General features: G+C 39.4%; 2 protein-coding genes across 2 annotated transcripts; both read left to right on the top strand.

Annotated features, from left to right (window-relative positions):
• Positions 1 to 5940: 5940 nt before the first annotated feature.
• LOC133774902 (DNA-directed RNA polymerases I, II, and III subunit RPABC4-like) lies at positions 5941 to 6174 on the top strand. The gene has a single exon (XM_062212883.1). The coding sequence runs from the start codon at positions 5972 to 5974 to the stop codon at positions 6134 to 6136; it is 165 nt and encodes a 54-aa protein (XP_062068867.1). The 5' UTR covers positions 5941 to 5971; the 3' UTR covers positions 6137 to 6174.
• On the top strand, positions 6072 to 9116 carry LOC133774901 (sperm-associated antigen 1-like). The gene has a single exon (XM_062212882.1). The coding sequence runs from the start codon at positions 6159 to 6161 to the stop codon at positions 8922 to 8924; it is 2766 nt and encodes a 921-aa protein (XP_062068866.1). The 5' UTR covers positions 6072 to 6158; the 3' UTR covers positions 8925 to 9116.
• Positions 9117 to 20327: the final 11211 nt, after the last annotated feature.

Genomic DNA, 20327 nt, shown 5'->3' with positions numbered 1-20327 from the left:
GTTTGAAAAAAGGGAATTAAAGAAGTGACATTGATGATGACAAGTGCTAACTTTTGGCATGATAAAGATTAGGGACATGGAAAATTGACATTCAATGCCCATTAATTCGATTGGAAAACAAAAGAGAGAATGCATTTCAGGCTTTCTCTATTAACACATGTCTGTTCTGGTTCTCTCTGTGTGTGACATGACAGGAGCGTGTGGTGGGTGATGAAAAGTGTAGGTAAAATCATTTTATTCCATACAGGTATTCTTTACTCTACTGAGAAGAAGGATGGAAGGGCTTATTAAATAGGTGATTTTACATTCAATCTTCAATGTTATTTTGCATATCAACTGCAAATGTTTGAGAATGCAATTTTCTGAAATCATACTTTTTCTCTAAGACACATTACAATCAAAGTTAATTGTGCCAAATATTTAAAGCAGAGATAGTTAAATTAAAAAAAATGCATGAAGTCATTCAAAGGCATAAAATGAGTAATTGTTCCCATATTAAGCAATGTAGCTTTTTAAGAAATAAGAATGATAATTTAACCAAAAGGTACAAATTGAATATCAGCATTCTCTCTCTCTACCCTAGCTTTTATTTAATCTCTTGTGTAAGAGGTAAAATATGTAATTGAAGGGGGCAGGTATTGTGACACAGTAGATTAAATCATCGCTTGTGATGCTTGTGAGCATTCCATATAAGAGTGCTGGTTCAAGTCCCATCCAACTGCTCAGCTTCTGATCCAGTTATCTGCTAATGATATCTAGGAAGTAGCTGATGATGGCTCAAATACTTGTGTTCCTGCCACCCATGTGGGAAAAGTGTTTTCCGTTCCTGGCTCCTGGCTTCAATCCTGGCTATTGCAGCCATTTGTTGATTGAATCAGAAGATGGATGATGATCTCTCTATCTCTCTCTCTCTTCCCCTTTACCTCTCTCTTCTCTGTCACTCAGCCTTTCAACTAAATAAATGAATGAATCTTAAAAATATGTAACTAATTATTGAAGTAAATTAGGTGATTGATACATTTTATGCTTGAAGATATTACTCTGGAATAAAGGAGTAAAAGACTCAAAAGAAGGGAGCAAAGACCATCATTCAGAAGGTCACACTAGCATGGTAAGTGTAAGTTTGTTTCAGCAAAGCCAATTATCTCTAAATAGTGAAATATTGATTTGACAGTATATAGCTGTAAATTTTTGTAGATTTCTAAGCAGGTATAATCAATAATATATTGATTATATTGGCTTAAATGGCAGTCTTCTATTTCCAATAGCAAGAGAATCTACATAATGTGAATGACCATCTCATTAAAATCAATGAAGTAATTGAAAATAAAATATTTCTTAAATGTTGTTAATGACATTATTGTGTAGGCATGATTAAAAGAAGTCAATGATGATTTCAAGATGGTTGAATAGGGAAAAGACATGCTGATTTTGAACAGGGGGTTGAGCGATAAAGAAAGGCAGAAGTTTATTCCCAGGGGAGAGTTGGCGAGAACTTTGTAATGGAAATTCTACAGACAGAAAAGGGTTGCCATGGAGTAGCATGGACAGTATAAACACACAGTGGCAAGTGGGAGCAGCACCCTCAACTCCTACAGCCAGGGACATTTCTTTCTCCCCCTTCCTCTACAAGGGTGTCTGGTGGCCAGCAGGAAGGGAGTGCCACCTTAACTCAAATAGAGGATGTGGTGGTTCCTGCACACTTGACTAAAGGGTTTTATCTGAGAGATAATTTGGGCTTCCCACTGACTTTGAGTGTGGCCTGGACAGTTGGCAAAGGGCTGGGCCTCACTGAGGACTGTGAGATTTTCCCATCCACCCACTCTATCACAGTCTTAGGCGATCAAAGTGCCCATGTGAAGCACCCAGAGACAGCAGGCTCTGAGAATTCCTCTGCTTTCTTCGTGGATGGGGCAAGCTCACATGGCTGAGACTGGAATCCCTGGGTTCTGTGACTACAGGAGACTTGTATGCTGTGACTGTGGGGATTCTGTGACTACATGAGAGAGTGTGGGGAGTAGCTGGGTCTATGGGCAATCATCAGTCTGGCTTCAGAGACCCTTAGTTCCCTGAGTGCCTGGGGTAGGTCCTACAGAGGGTTCTGTGCTCTCACTGAGAACTGTACAGATCCTTTTTGTGGTTCATGCACCTGCCTAGGTGGACACTGTAGCAGTGTTGACTAATCCTAGGCATGGGTCACCTTGGAAGAGAAGAGGTGTGGCTGTGATTATGCCAGCAGATATGCCAAAACCCTCCCTACTGCTGACAATAGAGGAGATCTACCACACCCAAGATGGGAGTCACCCTGGATTCCTACCCTACCCTTGAGCACTGACCAGAGTGCCCTAGCCCTATCCAGCACCTGTCTTGATATCCACTGAAGGAACAGACACTGCACTAAGCTGCAGAAACATAGTTCAAAGTTAAAAACCATCAGAGGAGAAATTCAGCAAGTGTTTACACAAATCCCTAAAAATAAGCACAGAAATACAATAAAAAAGAAGACAATAAGACTCCCAAAAAGGAACAGAAGACTTCAATATCAGAAAATGAAGCTGAAGTAAATTCAAAAGAATAATCATAAAATTATTCAAAAACACATAGAAACAAATTCATGAGATAAAAAATTCACAATATGGATGAAATTTTATCAAGATAGAGATATTGAATAGAAATAAAATTGAAACATTGGAAATGAGTAATTCAATATGTCAAATAGAAAATATAGTAGAAAACCTTAGCAACAGACTTGATGAAGCTGAAGAAAGAATATCTGAGCTAGAAGACAGATTTCTGAAAATATCTGTCGGAAAGAAGAAGGAGGAGGAGGAGGAGAAGGAGGAGGAGAAGAAGAAGAAGAAAAGAGGAGAAGGGGAAGGAAGGAAGGAAGGAAGGAAGGAAGGAAGGAAGGAAGGAAGGAAGGAAGGAAGGAAGGAAGGAAGGAATTAGTGTTCTATATTTATGAGAGAATATCAATCGACCAGGCATATGGATCTTAGGTGTTCCTGAAAATGCAGAATGGATTAGAAGTTTATTAGTGAAGTAATTACTGAAAATGTCCATAATTTGGAGAAAGAAAGGGATATCCAAGTACAGAAAGCACAGAGAACTCTTAATAGACATGATCAGAAAAAGTCTAACTTCAACAGTAAACCATAAAGAAAACATTAGAAAATTTGCTCTGTACCCTCAGAGCATGCCCAATTAAACTAACAGCCAATTTCTCATCAGAATCCGTACAGGCTGGGGAAAAAGGAAGAGACATAGTCCTGATACTAAAAGAAAAAAAAAACCTGTAACTCAGAATACGTACCCTGCAAAGCTCTCATTTAGGATGAAAGTGAAATAAAGAGCTTCCATACCAAAACGAAATTGAAAGAATATGTCACCACTTGTCTAGCTTTATAAGTGATGCTTAAGGATGTGATACACACAAAAACACAGAAAGATAGCTATCATTATGAAAGAATGTGAAGGCAAAGAGTCTCCCAGTAAAAGTACATAGGAAATCCAAAGCAATCAAAGAATATTTATGGAAAAATAGCAAGGCCAAGTTGTGACTTATCAATAGTAACCTGGAATATAAATGGCTTAAATTCTCCAGTTAATATAGAGACAGACTGGCTGAATGGATTAAAACACAAGACCCATCTATTTGCTCCCTATAAGAAACACAGCTCACCAACAAAGATACACACAGACTGAAAGTGAAAGGTTGGAAAACAATATTCCAGGCTAATGGAAAGCAATAATGAACAGATGTAGCCATCCTAATATCAGACAAAATAGAATATAACATAAAAACTGTTAAAAGTGACAAAGAAAGACATTATATATTGACAAAGGAATTAATTCAACAAGAGGTGACTATAATAAACATAGATACACCCAGTGCCAGGGCACCAGGCTGTCTAAAACAAATGCTAATGGGTCTAAAGGGAGACACACTTACATATATTCATACAAACATATTTCTAAATGTTCAAACTAGCAACGAGCCATAAAACCCCCAAACCCCTTAAGCTGGCTGATAAAAATAGCAGCTTAAGTGTTACAAAGATCAAATGGATATGAATAAGTGGTAAAGTGATCATATAGACACAATCAAGAGTTAAAGTGATTATGTTAATAGGACTAAGTTTGGAAACAAGAATAGACACAATTAAAAAGGAGTTAAGGCTCCAATATGGGAAGCAGTCCATATAGGAGACTCATAGAATGACAATCACTTTAAGTAGCACTCTTACCTCATAGTCAGCCCTTAAGGCATTCTAGTCTGGCTGGAAATCCCAGGGGGAGCATTTCAGGCATGGAAAGCAAAGACACTCTAGGAAAAAAAATGTTCTGTAAAAAGGACTTCTGTATGTGAGACCCAGTGGGAAGAAGTGTCCACCAAAGGAGGTACTTTTCTCTGAAGGGAGGAGAGAACTTCCACCTTATTTATGGCCTTGTCGAGTAACTGGATCCAAAAGGCTTCCATAGCCAAGGCAGCTCATGTCAAGAGCATTGGGTGATTACTGATGTCATATATAAGAGCGTTATATGTTAAATAATCAACAAGAGTCACTGTTCACTAACTTCCCATGCAGAACTTTGGTCCTCAAAGAGTTGTATCATGAGACTTAATAGTAAAAGTTGTTCTCAAGAATCATTCCTTTTAGTGTATTAATTGGAGGTTATTATCATGACTCATAAGTTATAGTCATGTCTAAGAGCTCACAAAAGATGTATCATCCTTGGATTCTTCGTTAAAGACAATTATGTTTCAAAAAGGAAAGAAGGAGGAGGAAGGAAGGCAAAAGAAGAAGATGGAAAAAAAGGTGAAAACACCTTTGAGAAGCAATAACAAAGACCAGCCCTTGTTTAGGCTCTTGAGGAACAGTTCTCTTAAATTTTTTTACTCAATTCTTTCTTTTTTCTTTCTTTCTTTCTGTTTCCTTTTCTTTCTCGGACCAAACAAGAGAAGGAGGAGGAATGGGGAGGGGAGTGGGTGAAAGGACAGGAGTGGCGGGAAGAATTACCATGTTTCTAATGTTGTATTTATGAGATACATACAAATAAATAAATAAAAATCAATGAAAAAAATCAAAGGAGATGCAGACTCCAATACAATAGTAATGGGGGACTTCAACACCACACTTTTATCAATGCATAGATCAATGATACAAAAAATCAACAAAGAAACAACAGAGCTAATCTAATTATGAACCAATTGGACCTAATTGATATCTACAGAACTTCTCATCCCACATTTGAAATATACACATTCTTTTCATCAGTGCATGCAACTTTCTCTAGGATAGACCATATGTGAGGTCGTGAAGCAAGTCTCAGTAAAATTTAAAAAATGAAATCATACCTTGTATCTTTTCTGACCACAATGAAATGAAGTCGGAAATTAATAACAAGAAATTCTAGAAAATATTAAAACACATGAAGACCAAAACTTTGCTCCTGAATCAACAATGGGTCCTAGAAGAAATCAAAAGGGCAATAAAAAATTTCCTGGAAAGGAAAAAAGATGACAATACAACATTTCAAAACTTATGGATACAGCAAAAGCAGTGGTAAAAGGGAAGTTTATAGCAATTAGTGCTTACCTCAAGAAATTAGAAAGACATAAAATAAATAATAAAATACCTACAAAAACAAGAACAAACTAAACCCCAAATTAGTAGGAAGAGGCAAAGAATTTAAATTAGAGAAGAAATAAACAAAATTGAAATAAAAAAAGAAACAAAAGGTCGGTGAAATGAAGAGCTGTGTTTTTTTTTTTTTGTTGTTGTTGTTTTTGAAAAATATAAAAAATTGACACACCATTGGCTCAATTACCAAAACAAAAAACAAAAAACAAAACAAAACGAAAAATCAAGTTGATAAAATCAGAGATGAAAAGGGAAATGTTACAATGGCTATCACAGAAATAAAAAATAGAGATGCGAAGTTCCTCCGTGCTACGCAGGGACCGACAATGGACGCCCAGAAAGACGTTCAGCCCCCGAAGCAGCAGCCAATGATATATATTTGTGGAGAATGTCACACCAAAAATGAAATAAAATCCAGGGATCCAATCAGATGCAGAGAATGTGGATACAGAATAATGTACAAGAAAAGGACAAAAAGATGTATCCTTTAACCCTACTTTTAAAATCTGAGTCATGACTACCAAAGAGTATCCATCACTGTGGGGCTTTGGAACAACAAAAACATTTAAAATTCCCATTGAACATTTGGATTTCAAGTATATTGAAAAATGCTCAGACGTGAAACACTTGGAAAAAATCCTTTGTGTGCTCAGGTCTGGCGAGGAAGGGTATTATCCTGAACTCACAGAACTTTGTGAAAAGCGTCTTCAAGGCTTGGCTCCTCGAAGCAGAGCTCTGAGGAAGGACAAGCCCGCAGCCACAGCATCCAGTTTCACAGCAGAAGAATGGGAAAAAATTGACAGTGACATAAAGAGCTGGGTATCAGAAATTAAAAAAGAAGAAGATAAAATGCACTTTCATGAAACTGAAAGGTTTACAGTGATGGAAGGTAATTTGCCTCCGGTCCGTGGTTCAAACAACTGTCTTCACGTGGGCAAGGAAAAATCTTCTGAAACTAGATCAACTAAAAAGAAAATTCCAAGGGATTATGCAGAATGGGATAAATTTGATGTGGAAAAGGAATGTTCAAAAATCGACGAAGATTACAAAGAAAAGATTGTTGTTGACAACAGGGCACATCTGTCTAAAATTGAGACAAGAATAGACACATCAGGTCTGACTGAGAAGGAAAAGGCTCTTCTAGCTGTTCGTGAGAAGGAAAAAGGAAACGAAGCCTTCAACTCGGGAGATTTTGAAGAGGCTGTGATGTATTTCACCAGGAGCATCTCAGCCCTTCCCACTGTAGCTGCCTATAACAACCGAGCGCAAGCCGGAATCAAGTTGCAGAACTGGAATAGTGCTTTTCAGGATTGCGAAAAGGCCCTGGAGTTAGAACCTGGAAACATAAAGGCTCTTCTGCGCCGTGCCACCACGTATAAACACCAAAACAAGCTCCAGGAAGCTAGAGATGATCTGAATACAGTACTGGCTGTTGAACCCAACAATGATTTGGCCAAGAAAACCTTGTCAGAGGTTGAAAGAGATCTGAAAAATTCTGAACCTGCACTTAAGACCCAAAGCAAAGGGAAAAGGATGGTCATCCAGGAAGTAGAGACCTCGGAAGATGAAGACCGAGAGGAGAGCGCGAGGCGCCGCGTGGACGGCAGCGCAGCTGAGGAGGCCGCCGAGCCCGCGCGCGCCATGGGCAACATCCAGAAGAAGCTGTCGGGCAGGAGCGACGGCGCCAAGCGGCCGCGGAGGACCCGGGCGCCGGCGGCCGGCGCGGAGCAGCGCGGCGGGACCCCGGCCCCGACCCTGGCCCCGGCCGCCGGCGCCAACGCGCACCCCGGCCCCGGGGACCCCGCGCCGGCCGACGCGCCCTCGGGCCCCGCCGACCTCAAGAGCCAGGGCAACGAGCTGTTCAAGGGCGGCCAGTTCACCGAGGCGGCCGCCAAGTACTCGGCGGCGATAGCGCAGCTGGAGCCTGCAGGAAGTGCCAGCGCAGATGACCTAAGCATCTTATATTCAAATAGAGCCGCATGTTACCTAAAAGAAGGGAACTGCAGTGGCTGCATTCAAGATTGTAACAGGGCCCTGGAGCTTCAGCCTTTCTCTGTGAAGCCTCTTCTGCGGCGGGCCATGGCCTTTGAGACCTTAGAGCAGTACGGGAAGGCTTACGTGGATTACAAGACAGTGTTGCAGATCAACCGCGGAATCCAGCTAGCCAACGACAGCGTCAACAGAATCACAAGAATCCTAATGGAGCTGGATGGACCCAGCTGGCGGGAGAAGCTTTCGCCCATCCCTGCCGTGCCCACTGCTGCCCCAGTGCCAGGCTGGCGCCCTGCCGCAGAGACGACCCCTAACCAAGAGGGAGACTTCGGCAGACCCCGCCCGCCGGGCAGCACAGAGGAAAGCGTGTTTAAAGCCCTGAAGGAGGAAGGAAATCGGTGTGTAAAGGACAAAAACTACACAGATGCCCTCCGTAAATACAGCAAATGCTTGAAGATCAACAACAAGGAATGTGCCATATATACGAACAGAGCTCTGTGCTACCTGAAGCTGTGTCAGTTTGAAGAGGCAAAGCGGGACTGTGATCAGGCACTGCAGATGGATGCCGGGAACGTGAAGGCGTGCTACCGCCGGGCGCTGGCTCACAAGGGACTCAAGAATTATCAGAAAAGCTTAACCGATCTCAATAAAGTTCTCCTACTAGACCCAAATATTGTTGAGGCAAAGATGGAACTGGAAGAGGTCACCAGATTCCTTAATACTAAGGATGATGCGGCATCACTGAACAAAGTCAAGGAGAGGAAGAAAATCGAGATTCAAGAGGTGACTGAGTGCCATGCCAGGGAGCCCCAGCCAACCAGGGAGGACGTCCTCGCCGACACCCCGGCTTCCGAGCAGGGCGAGGACTGCAACGGGCCGCTGGAACACTCGGAAGAACTTCAGCTCGCCAGACCGCACAATGCCTATGAGTTCGGCCAGGCCATCAACGCTATCAGTCTGAGGAAAGATAAGGCAGCCTGTGCGCACCTGTTAGCCTCCACGGCACCGGAAGAGCTGCCCACGTTGTTGAGTAACAAACTTGAAGGGGATACGTTCCTCCTCCTGGTTCAGGCTCTGAAGAACCATCTCATGGATAAAGACCCCTCCCTGGTCTATCAGCACCTTTTATATCTGAGTAAAGCAGACAGGTTTAAGATGATGTTGACGCTCATTAGCAAGGACCAGAAGGAGCAACTCCAACAGCTCTTTGATGCCCTGGCGGACGTACCGCACAGCCACTTTACTCTGGAAGACGTGCAGGCCCTGAAAAGCCAGTATGAGCTTTAAACCAAGACTGCTGTTCGAGTCCTGCCGCGCACGTGTGTGTTCAGTAATGCTGGTGACACGGTATTGTAACAGCTGCAGAGATAAAACCTGGCTTTTTCGACTATAAAACATTTTGCTTTATTTTTATAGACAGAATATGTATATTCTATGATCTGCTTTTTTTTAGTTGTAAATATTTTCTTATGTACCAGAGCCAACATCTTTATATTTAATAAGTATATTTGGAACTTGTTAAAATACATTTTTAATTTATAGTACAAAAAAAAAAGAAATAAAAAATAATCAGAAATTACTACTAACAGCTGCATGTCAAAAATTGTAAAATCTAGAATAAATGGTCAGATTTCTGGATACATGCAACCTACCAAAATTGAGTCATGAAGGCAGAGAAAACCTAAATAGACAAGTAACCAAGTTGGAAATCACATTAGTAATAAAGACCCTCCAAACAAAGAAAAGCCCCAGACCGGATGGCTACACTACTGAATTCTAAATTGGAAATGGCATAGAAAATTAATTAATTTAAAAAAAAATATCATGTAGGATCTCTGTCTTTAATGTGCTGTACACTGTTATTTAATGCTATAACTAGTATTCCAACAGTATTTTTTCACTTTGTGTTGCTATGTGGGGGCAAACTGTTGAAATCTTTACTTACTATGTACTGAACTGATCTTCTGTATATAAAGAGAATTGAAAATGAATCTTGATGTGAATGGAAGGGGAGAGGGAGTGGGAAAGGGGAGGGTTGTGGGTGGGAGGGAAGTTATGGGGGGGAAGCCATTGTAATCCATAAGTTGTACTTTGGAAATTTATATTCATTAAATAAAAGTTTTAAAAAAAAGATTTATTTATTTATATGAAAAACAGAGTTACAGAGAGGCAGAGGCAGAGAGAGAGAGAGAGAGAGAGAGAGAGAGAAGTCTTCTATCTGTTGGTTACTCTCCAAATGGTCACAATGGTCAGAACTGCATAGATATGAAGCCAGGAGCCTGGAGTTTTTCTGGGTCTCCCATATGGTGCAGGGGCCCAAGGACTTGGGCCTTCTTCCAGTGCTTTCCCAGGCCATAACAGAGAGATGGATTGAAAGTGGAGCAGCCGGAACTTGAACTGGCACCCATATGGGATACCAGTACTGCAGGTGCGGCTTTACTCGCTTTTACCAATTTCTAACAAAGAACTAGTTCCAATTCTTCTCAAACTATTCAAAACAACTGAAAGGGAGGGAATTCACCAAAACACCTTCTTTTTTTAAACATTTATTTATTTATTTGTGAGGCAGAATTACAGATATACAGAGGGATAAAAAGAGAGTTTTTCCATCCATTGTTTAACTCCCCAAATGGTAGCAACAGCTGGAGCTGGGCAGATCCAAAGCTAGGATCCAGGAGCTTCTTCTTGATCTCCCATGTGGCTGCAGGGACCCAGACACTTGGGCCATCTTCCACTGCCTCCCTAGGCCACTATCAGAGAGCTGGATCAGAAGAGGATAAGGTGGGACACTAACTGGTGCCCATATGGGATGTCAGTTCAGCAGGCAGAGGCTTAACTTACTGTGACACAGCCCACAGCACTGGCCCTGCTCAAACAGCTTCTATGACATCAGCATCACCTTAATTCCAAAACCAGAAAAGATACAGGAAAGAAAGAGACCAATATTACCAATGAACATAGTTGTAAAAATCCTCAACAAAATAATAGCTAATCAAATCCCATAACATATCAGAAAGATCATTCACATAGAACACCGTGGAATTTATACACTAATATACTGTTGGTTGGAATGTAAACTGCTACAACCATTATTATAGACAGTATTAACATTCCTCAGAAATCTGAAAATAGATCTACCATATGCCAGCCTTCTCACTCCTGGGAATTTGCCTATATGAAATGAAATCAGCATATGAAAGGGTTATTTGTACCCCCATGTTTATTGCAGCTCAATTCATAATAGATAAGGAATCAATTCAGATGTCCATCAAGTGATGACTAGATAAAGAATATGTGGTATATATGCACTGTGGAATACTACTCATTCATAAAAAAAATGAGATTCTGTCTCTTGCAATAAAATGGATGCAACTGGAGACCATTATTCTTAATGAAATAAGCCTGTCTCAAAAAGACAAATATCACATTTCCTGTAATATGTGGCAATTAATATAGAATACAGAAGATGTATAAGAATGAAATGGACATTATGGTATGTGATTGTCATTTTTAGCCCTTGTTTATACTCCTGTGGAACTGTGGTCTTCCCATGTTTTACTTATTGAATACCAGCAAGAGCTAGGGCTGGGCCTGGCCAAACTCAGGAGTCAGGAACTCCATGAAGTCTCTCATGTGGGTGACAGGGATCCAAGTATTTGAGCCGTCATCTGCTGCCTCCTATGGTGTGCATTATCAGGAAGCTGTGGAGGAAGCGAGGGGAACTTTGGATATAAGATACAGATTTTCAGAAACAGCAGCTTAACATGCTGCAACTTCACTGGCCTTAATTGAGTTTTCTCAGGATTTTTGCACCCAGGAAAATAAATTTCTCCTTTTAACTGTTGTATATTTTGAGGGATGTTTAGCCTTCATTCCTTCAATTAACCTCACATCAACTCTATGGTGTTAGAATCTTTTATCATCTTGGTTAAGAGATAGGAAACATACATTCACTGAAAACAAAAACACATATTTTAGGATTATTTAATTAAAACCCTTTCTAGACTCATAGAGGGCCTGATAATTTGAATCAGAGCTTTTGTTACTCTCTTGGTAGGGACTTATTCAATCTTCCACATATGTACAATGTGGATCCACTATGCTTAATCATCCTGAAAGCTCTTTTAATAGACCTAAACCTGGTTTTTCTGATGCTGGAGCTTGTTTACTGTCCAACACTATCCAAACTTGGGTTGACAGTGTGGTAAATTCCACCTCTTAAGGGATCCACCCTAGATCTGTAGAATAGTTCATGCCCCAGGAAACTTTGACTTTCCACTTACTAGATTTTTTAAATCCTTAAGAAAGCAAGCTGCACCATTTTCTTCATTTTTTTTCCCTGATAATCAACCTTAGAAATTACACACAAGACAGAGCAATAGAAAACAATAATATGCATGTGTTAGGACAAAGTCTTCCCAGAATGGTAAGGAAAGATCCCTTAAAAGAGCTTTCAGGATGATTAAGCATAGTGGATCCACATTGCACCTATGTGGAATAAATCCCTACCAAGAGAGTTACAAAAGCTCTGATTCAAAATAATCAGGCCCTCTATGAGTCTAGAAAGCGTTTAATTAAATAATCCTAAAATATACATTTTAAAATTTTAGCTTAATAAATAATGCTTCTATTCAGAACTCCAATATTCAGCTGTGGAAAGTTCATGGCAAATAAAATCTCACAATAAAGGAAATTGAATTGAAAATATGAAATTTAAATTTCCATCCAAAGCAGCACATTTAGATGATAGTGATGATGACTTTGATGAAAATATATGTACATTATGCATATCATGTATGCTTGTATATCCATAAGCAAATATGCGTACTAATATGAATATACATGCATGTGTGTATGTTTTTATTGTGTATAAATTTATTTCCTTATAGTATCTGAGGAAATTATATTAAAATGTTATTTTACGTTGGTATTTGAGACATTTCAGTGAGAAGAATGCAGGAACAAGATTATTACAAGGAGAACCTATAATACCATAACAGCCAGAAACTAATAATGAAATGGAGATCTAGCTCCCACAATCCTAAGCAATTTGACAGGCAGCTCAGTAATCCAGCAGACGACAGTTTCATCACAGCACATTGTACATTGTATGGTGCTGGCAGTTGAATAAGAGAAAAGTATTTTGAAATCATATTTAAATGGGTGAGGTCTTTTCTCTCACTCTTTTCTTTCCTTTTGATTTTGACAATTAAAAGGGAAAAAAAAGATGAATTACAATGTTATCCTGTAGCATGATGCAGTCAATGGGTGACTTAGTGAAACTACCTGTCTCTAACTGTAATCAGAATTATTTTTCCAACTCCTTCTTTGAGGTCTACCATCTCCTTGAGTCTTCTCATAAAATGATAAAATAATACTTCTAAATGACATAGTTATCATTCTCCATAAATTCATAAAATTTTTCCCAAACACCATCTCATTCGATTATCACAACAGCTCTGGGATACAAGAAGGGCAAGTATTTCTGGCTCTACATTATAAATAGTTATACTAAAGTTAAGAGTTACTTACTGGTCAGGCAGCAGTGATCACTCCCCTTTCTGAATTCTGCCCACACATGGACTCTACACCATTTCTTTGTCCTTGGTCTTTGGTGGTACATCAAAGCCTTTCTTATGTACAGCAATATGATAATAGCATTTACATTCTTCCTATATGCCAAACACTGTTTTAAGCTTTCATGCATTGACTAATTAATGCACACCATAATCCTATGTAATTGGCAATGCTAATATTTTTTATTTTACAAATGAGGAACCTAAAAGAAAGAGCTTAAGTGATTTCATCAAGACCTCCAGTTTGATAGATAATAGAGACTGAATGTGGACTAAGGCTATTTTGTTCTAGAACATGTGTGGCATTAAACTAGCCTTAGACTGTATAGTTTAGTGTAAATAATACATAGGCCTTACTCATTTTAATTATCACTAAGATACTTCTGGTTTAATTAGCAGCAGACAAGTTTTAATTACCCAATAGAATAATTGTGGTATTTGGTTCAAAAGTTACAAGTCTCTATTCATGGAATTGTTCTCAGTGGTTTATGCTTGCCCTCAACCTCATAATACAATTATCTGATACTCTAATAATTAGAAAATAGGAGTTATGGCCCCAAAATAATCACTTCTCTTCGGTCAAATATGACTTTACTACTTACTATTCTATAAGAATAATAGGATGTCAACAACAGGAGAAGGACAGAGATTGACAATTCCATGAAAGGTGGTAGTGGTGGTAATTTTAGTTGGCACTTTTATTTCATTTTTAGATTTTACCTTTAGCTCATATCCCCTGAAGGATTTCAACAACAAATGCATTCCTTGTAAGACTAAAGTGCTTTAACCTTTCTTGCAGAACCTGCCATGGCTCCACTATCCTGAACTCAGCAAGGAGTTAGGTGGTTCATGTATCTTTTCATTGGAAGAGAAGGGTGAGAAGGTCCAACACAGCTGCAAATAATGTCCTCCTCCTGAGTCTCAGAGGTCACTGTGGTGACCACATTTTCTACGGATATTTGTGAGATCAGCTTTCCAGCCTGCTGGACCCTGAGATCTTTGGGCATTTTTCCTCTACTGTTAACCTTTCCCAGGGCTGGCATGTTGGAAATCACTTAAAAGCATCTATCCAATTCTAGGCAGACTGATTAATGGGCATTTGCTTGAGATCTAACCCAGGAGAATGTGCAGACAATTTAATTCAAAATTGTAGAAGAGACAGTGAGAGTGACAGCACATTTCAGTGCTCTGGATAATTCCATTTCAAGTCTAACTCAGGAACCTCTAAGAGTGTGGAGAAAATATGCCACGGTGGCTAAAATCAGGCTCTGGGGGTACTGTTCCTGGATTCACCTGATTCTTCTCACCTGTCAAGATTGTGTAGGGTAAGGAAATACCTTTTCTCATCTCAGATTCAAAGCTAAGGTCCCTATAACAAAAGACAGATTAGCAAAGGAAAAGCACCCACATTTATTTGGTGTTTTTATGTGAGTTGTGATATTTTATTAGAAAATAAGTTTCCAAAGAAAATAAGATTTCTGTATTTTAAAGCTAAGTTTGAGGTAGAGAAATATAATTGGATGAAGGGAGTGTGATTCAAGGGAAATACATTGGGGTGGGGTGGAGTTAGCAAGCCCGTGTGTTTAATTTTTCAGCATCCCTATGTCTCTGGGTTTGAAGATGTTCCCTTCTTCTCGGTATAGGAAGGGTACCTATTGAATGAGGGTCTTCCTGACCTGTTTCAGGTCAAACATAGAAAATTCTTCTAAGGTTGTATGACCTGCTTCAGGGGAGAGGGTTGGGAGGAAAGTGAGAGTGGCTCTTGGGCTTCTACTGTTTTCTCAAAGGTGGAAGTGCCATATATAGGGCTAGTATATATTGTACCCCATAAATTTCATTTTCAAGCACTTAGAATATGGTCTGGTACATAGTATGACATGCATGAGGTGCTAGTATCATTATTACACACAAAGATGTAATGCTCCAGATCAATAGTTACTCAAAGTATATTCTACTAAAAATGATACAAGCACACTTATAAAATATAAAATTATGAACTCCACCCCTTATCTAGCCAATCTGTATCTCTGGCGAGTGGCAGTCCAGATATTTCTGTTTCTAACAAAATGTTGATGTTTATGTAGGCAGGTAGATATAGTGCAATGGATAGAGAACAATAATTTAGACAAAACAGGTAATGACTTTTACAATATACATAGCACTAGTTACTTTTGACAGAGCTGCTATCAAAGCTCCACATTTGTAAGATTCTGCAGTGAAATTGTTTAATGGTTTGTTTCAAACACACATACTTAGAAAATACCGAATTTGGGTATTTTGCTTTGCTTTCCAGAGAGCACAGACTCCCAGTGCCCCATTCATCTCAAACAAAGCGGAAGAGATTTAATGCTACCCAAAGTTATTATTATGTCCAATGCTTGGGATTCCTGATGCCCATTGCAGAAAACTGAGTAGTAGAGAGGATAAATAAGCAATCTGTAAGTATTAGCAGTGAAAGAAGAGACAGTGAGAGACCAGGCTGCTCTTTGGGCAATCCTAACATAAGGATGGTGGGTGAGTGCTTCTCTCAACCCCAACTTGTGGAACTGTTGGAGTAGTGATAGAGCTGGAAACCCTTGCTCAGGATAGGAGTGAAGACTCAATGATGTCACAGAGAACTGAGGAAGTTTTAATGCCATGGAAGGAGCAATGCCAAGAAGCGATGAAGGCCCTGTTTCTGTTCTAAGGTCAGTCTGAATCAGTGCAACAGCAGAGTTAGCTGGGAAGGAAGAGTGAAATTTGAAAGGCTGTGAGAGAGAAGTGTTTCAGCCACTAAGAAAGAGTTTGAATCTCTTTTAGTTCAAAGGGCTAGGCAAGGTTCTCCTGCCTCCACTTATAGGGATTCCAATTGCCATTACCTCATGTAGCATGGGCTGCACGCCCTCAAACCACGGGCTGCAGTTTCAGTTTGCTTGATCTGTAAAATGGAAACAAAAAACTGTGGATACTTAGGATGTTGCTGAAAGTTTAAAAGGATGGTAAATATCATTTCTACAACAGTCCATATTGAGATTACTTTGTACTGGGAACAATCAAAGTATGGCTCCTGGGAATCTCAAAGAAACTTCAGAGGTTTCGAAAGCTCAAACTGTAATGGATGCTTAAACACTAATTTTAGCTAAAATGAAAGCTAACAGGAGTGGGCTTTTGGTGCAGTGGTTAACGAGCTGGTTAAGATGCCTGTATTCCATAACAGACAGCCTGGTATATGCTTCTTAGTCCAGCTTCCTGCTGAAGCACATTCTGGGAGGCAGCAGATGATAACTCAAGTACTTGGGTCCCTTCTATCTACATGGGAGATCCATGCTGAGTTCCAGGCTCCTGGCTTTTGTCTGTCTCAGTCTTGGCTGTTGCAGGTTATTAAGGAATGAACTAGCAGATGCAAGATCTCTGTCTCACTCTTTTTCTGCCTTTCAAATAAAATAAAAACATAAAAATTTAAAAAGCAAACAAATAATAATGTATAAAATCCAATACACACATGCAGTGGAATATTATTCAGTTTTAAGAAGTAAGAAAATCCTATCACTTGCTAAAGCATGGATGAACTTTCAGAACATTATGCTAGGGGCTGGCACTGTGGCGAAGTGGGTAAAGCTGCTTACTGCAGTGCCAGCATCCCGTATGGGTGTCTGTTCGAGTCTTGGCTGCTCCATTTCAGATCCAGCTCTCTGCTTCAGATCTTGAGAAAACAGTAGAAGATGGCCCAACTCCTTGGGCCCCTGCCCCTGCATGGGAGACCCAAAAGAAGCTCCTGGCTTTGGATCAGTCTAGCTCCAGCCATTGCAGCTATCTGGGTAGTGAACCTGTGGATGGAAGATTCTCTCTCTCTCTCTCTCTGCCTCTCCATAACTCTGCCTTTCAAATAAATAAATAAGTCTTAAAAATTTAAATTTTATATGATATACCTAGAGTAGTCAGATTTACAGACACAGCAGAATGGTGGTCAAACAATTTTTCATTTTCATATTAGTCTTCTCATGCTACCATAATAAAATTCTGTATAAAATGAGCTTTGTAACCAGACAGATTAACCACAGGAAGACAAGTCGAATTTTGTTATTTTTTAACTTTTTAATTTTATATTAAAATTTTTAACAGTCATATAAAATTGAGGGTATGTGTGGGGTACTTTTTAAAAAAATTATTTATGTGAAAGATATAAAGAGAGAAAGAGAGAGAGAAAGAGAAAAAGCAAGATCTTCCATCTGCTGGTTCATGCCCCAGATGTTCACAATGGTTAAGGTTGGACCAGGCCAAAGCCAGGAATCAAGGGCTTTTTCCAGGTCTCCCACATAGGTGCAGGGGCCCAAAGACCTAGGCCATTTTCCACTGCTTTCCCAGGCACAGGGATCAGAGAACTGGATCAGAAGTGGAGCAGCCAGGACTCAAACTGGCATCCATATGGAATGCCAGCATTGCAGGTGGTTTCACCCACTATATCGTGATGCTGACCTCTTGGGGTACTATTTTTTTAAAATAGAGAAATATGCAGTCAGCAGAGTTGGGGAACGTCTATACCAAGGTGGAACTTGAAATTCAATAAATTTATGGCAGGCTAATTTTTAAGTTGCTAATTTTATATGGCCCATTAATTATATTTTAAATATCCAAATGATCCTTAGCAGAAAAAAAGGTTCCTCATCACTGAAAGTCATCCTACTTTGCAACAGAACTCCAGAACTGCTTACTCTTATTCAGGTACAACTTCATACCCATTCTTTAATCTTTCCCCAGCTTCTGGTCAGCACTGTTATATTTTTAATTTCAAAGAGATTACCTACCTGCAGACACCACATATGAGCAAGATCATAGGATATTTACTTTTATATGATTGGCTTATTTCACCTAACATAATGACCTTGAGTTCTATCCATGCTTTGAAAGTGACAAGTTTTTATCCTTTTCAATAGGTAAGTAAGATTTCATTGTGTATGTACACCACATGTTCTTTATTTCTACATCAGTAAATAGAGACTTAGGTTGCTTCCATTTCTTGGCTATTGTCAATACTGTTGCCGAAAAAATGGGGGTGGAGATGGAGATATCTCTTCAGCAGATGGATCTTGTTTTCCTTGGATGTATCCCCGGGGATGGGATTGCAGGAGCACATGATAGTTCTGTTTTTGTTTTTTTGAAGAAATTGCATGTGGTTTTACACAATAGTGTACTAATTTAAATTATTACAAACACTGGACTACTTTTTCTCTTTATCATTTTCTTTCAGTTTGAAAATCTTCCTTTAGTATTTCTTGTAACACAGATCTAGTGGTGATAAATTATCTCATCATTTGTTTGGGGGTTTCTTTATCTCTCTCTGATATCTGAAGGAAAGTTTTCCAGGAAACAGTACTCTTGTCTGCCAGTTTTGTTGCTTCAGTACTGTAAAAGTCTCATCCCACTCCCTTCTGGCTATAAGGTTTTGGCTGAGAAGTCTTCGGTCAGATGTATAGGTATTGCATTTTTGCTGCTTTTCTCTTACAGCTTTGAGAAACTTCCCTTTATCACTAAACTTGAACAGCATAAATATAATATGTCTTGGGGCAGACTTGGTTAGTTTGAATCTGGCTGTTGATCCTTGACTTCCTACCCCTGTATGCATCTTTCTGTATATTTGGGAAGTTTTCTGTTATGATCTCTTTGAATGTGTTTTAACCCTTTTCACATTTTCAATTTCCTCTTACATCCCAGTAATTCTAATATTTGCTCTTTTTATTCTACCCTGTTTTTTGTAAATTTTCTTTCTTCTTCATTCATTTTTTTCTCCTTCAATTGTATATTTTCAAATTGCTTGACCCTAAACGCACTGATTCTTCAGTTTTGTCCATTCAGCTATCCTTGCTTCTATCATAATTTAATTTTACTTGTTGTACTTTCAACTAACCATTTCTGCTTGATTTTGTCTAATTACTTACATCTCTACCAAATCTGTAAGAATATTGAATAATTCATCTGTGTTCTCTGGAATTTTGCTGAGTTTCCATAAAACAGCTATTTTTGAAATTTTCATCCAGAAATGTATACATTTAAATGCCTAGATGATTGGTTTCTGATCCTTTATTTTGTTCTTTTGATGCAGTCATGATTTCCTGGAAGTTCTTGATGATTGCTGGTGTACAATATTGCCATGCACTGAAAGGTTGGTTATAATGATCTGGCTTTATCTGTGGCTATCCTTTTAAACATTCTAAATAATCTGTATAGCTTGTATATATATGTATATATATATACAAGCTATACAGATTATATATACAGAATTATATATCCAAGCAGATATATAATTTGTATATATCCTTATGGATGCTTTATGCTGTGTCAGCATTAGATAGCACCCTAAGTCACAGTTTGCCCTAAATCTGTTGTTAACATGTTTTTAACGATTCCCTCTTACTCTATATCCCAAATTCAAATTTGTCCCAAATATACAGTTGATGTATCATTACTTTGAATCAGAGAAATACCTAAAAAGTATAGTGTGTCCTCACCAACCTTTTCCTGGGATTGTGGTAGGCTCAGACCCCTTGTCCATATCCATGGATTCCATGAGGCTACATTATTCATCGAGAGCCCTCTGTCCAGCAAAATCAGTGTGTCCCTAGGGTAGGACCAATGCTACTGCTGTGGTCTGTCTGCTGCGGATGTAGGATCATTGCCCAATACTGCACCTGTTAGCCCCTGGTGATGCAAATTGGAGTTTAAGACTGCTCAACTGGAACCGCAGATCTCTGCTGGGCACTGACACAGATCCAGAGGCTCTGCCTGCAGTGACCTGGAGAAAGGGAATGTTGGAATCTGCTCCACACTGGGTTTTCTCAGCTTGGCATTAAGTCTCTTAACATTTCTGTGATTTCTTGCTGTCTGTCCAAGGTTGTAGAGAAGTGATAGAGGCAGCCATGTGACCCTCTTGCAGGTCCTAAGTGGGTCACATCTGGGTTTCACAAACATCAGGCTCCATGCAATTGTGATGTTACAGCAGGCTCACAACAGGCTGATGATGATACACACCCAAACAAGTCTGTTTCACCAAGGTATAAGTTACCCCCTTGATACTGGAACAAGTCCAGATTCTCTGTCCACAGGTACTTGCCTTAGCGTGGAAACCATTAGTATCTGT

This window comes from Lepus europaeus, chromosome 16 (assembly GCF_033115175.1).
Source record: "Lepus europaeus isolate LE1 chromosome 16, mLepTim1.pri, whole genome shotgun sequence".
NCBI classification, from domain to species: Eukaryota; Metazoa; Chordata; class Mammalia; order Lagomorpha; family Leporidae; genus Lepus; species Lepus europaeus.
This window is presented reverse-complemented; position numbering and strand designations above follow the sequence as displayed.

Bases quoted from the DNA above. Each gene is read 5' to 3' on its own strand.
- LOC133774901 (XM_062212882.1), top strand. From the start codon at position 6,159: ATGACTACCAAAGAGTATCCATCACTGTGGGGCTTTGGAACAACAAAA.
- LOC133774902 (XM_062212883.1), top strand. From the start codon at position 5,972: ATGGACGCCCAGAAAGACGTTCAGCCCCCGAAGCAGCAGCCAATGATA.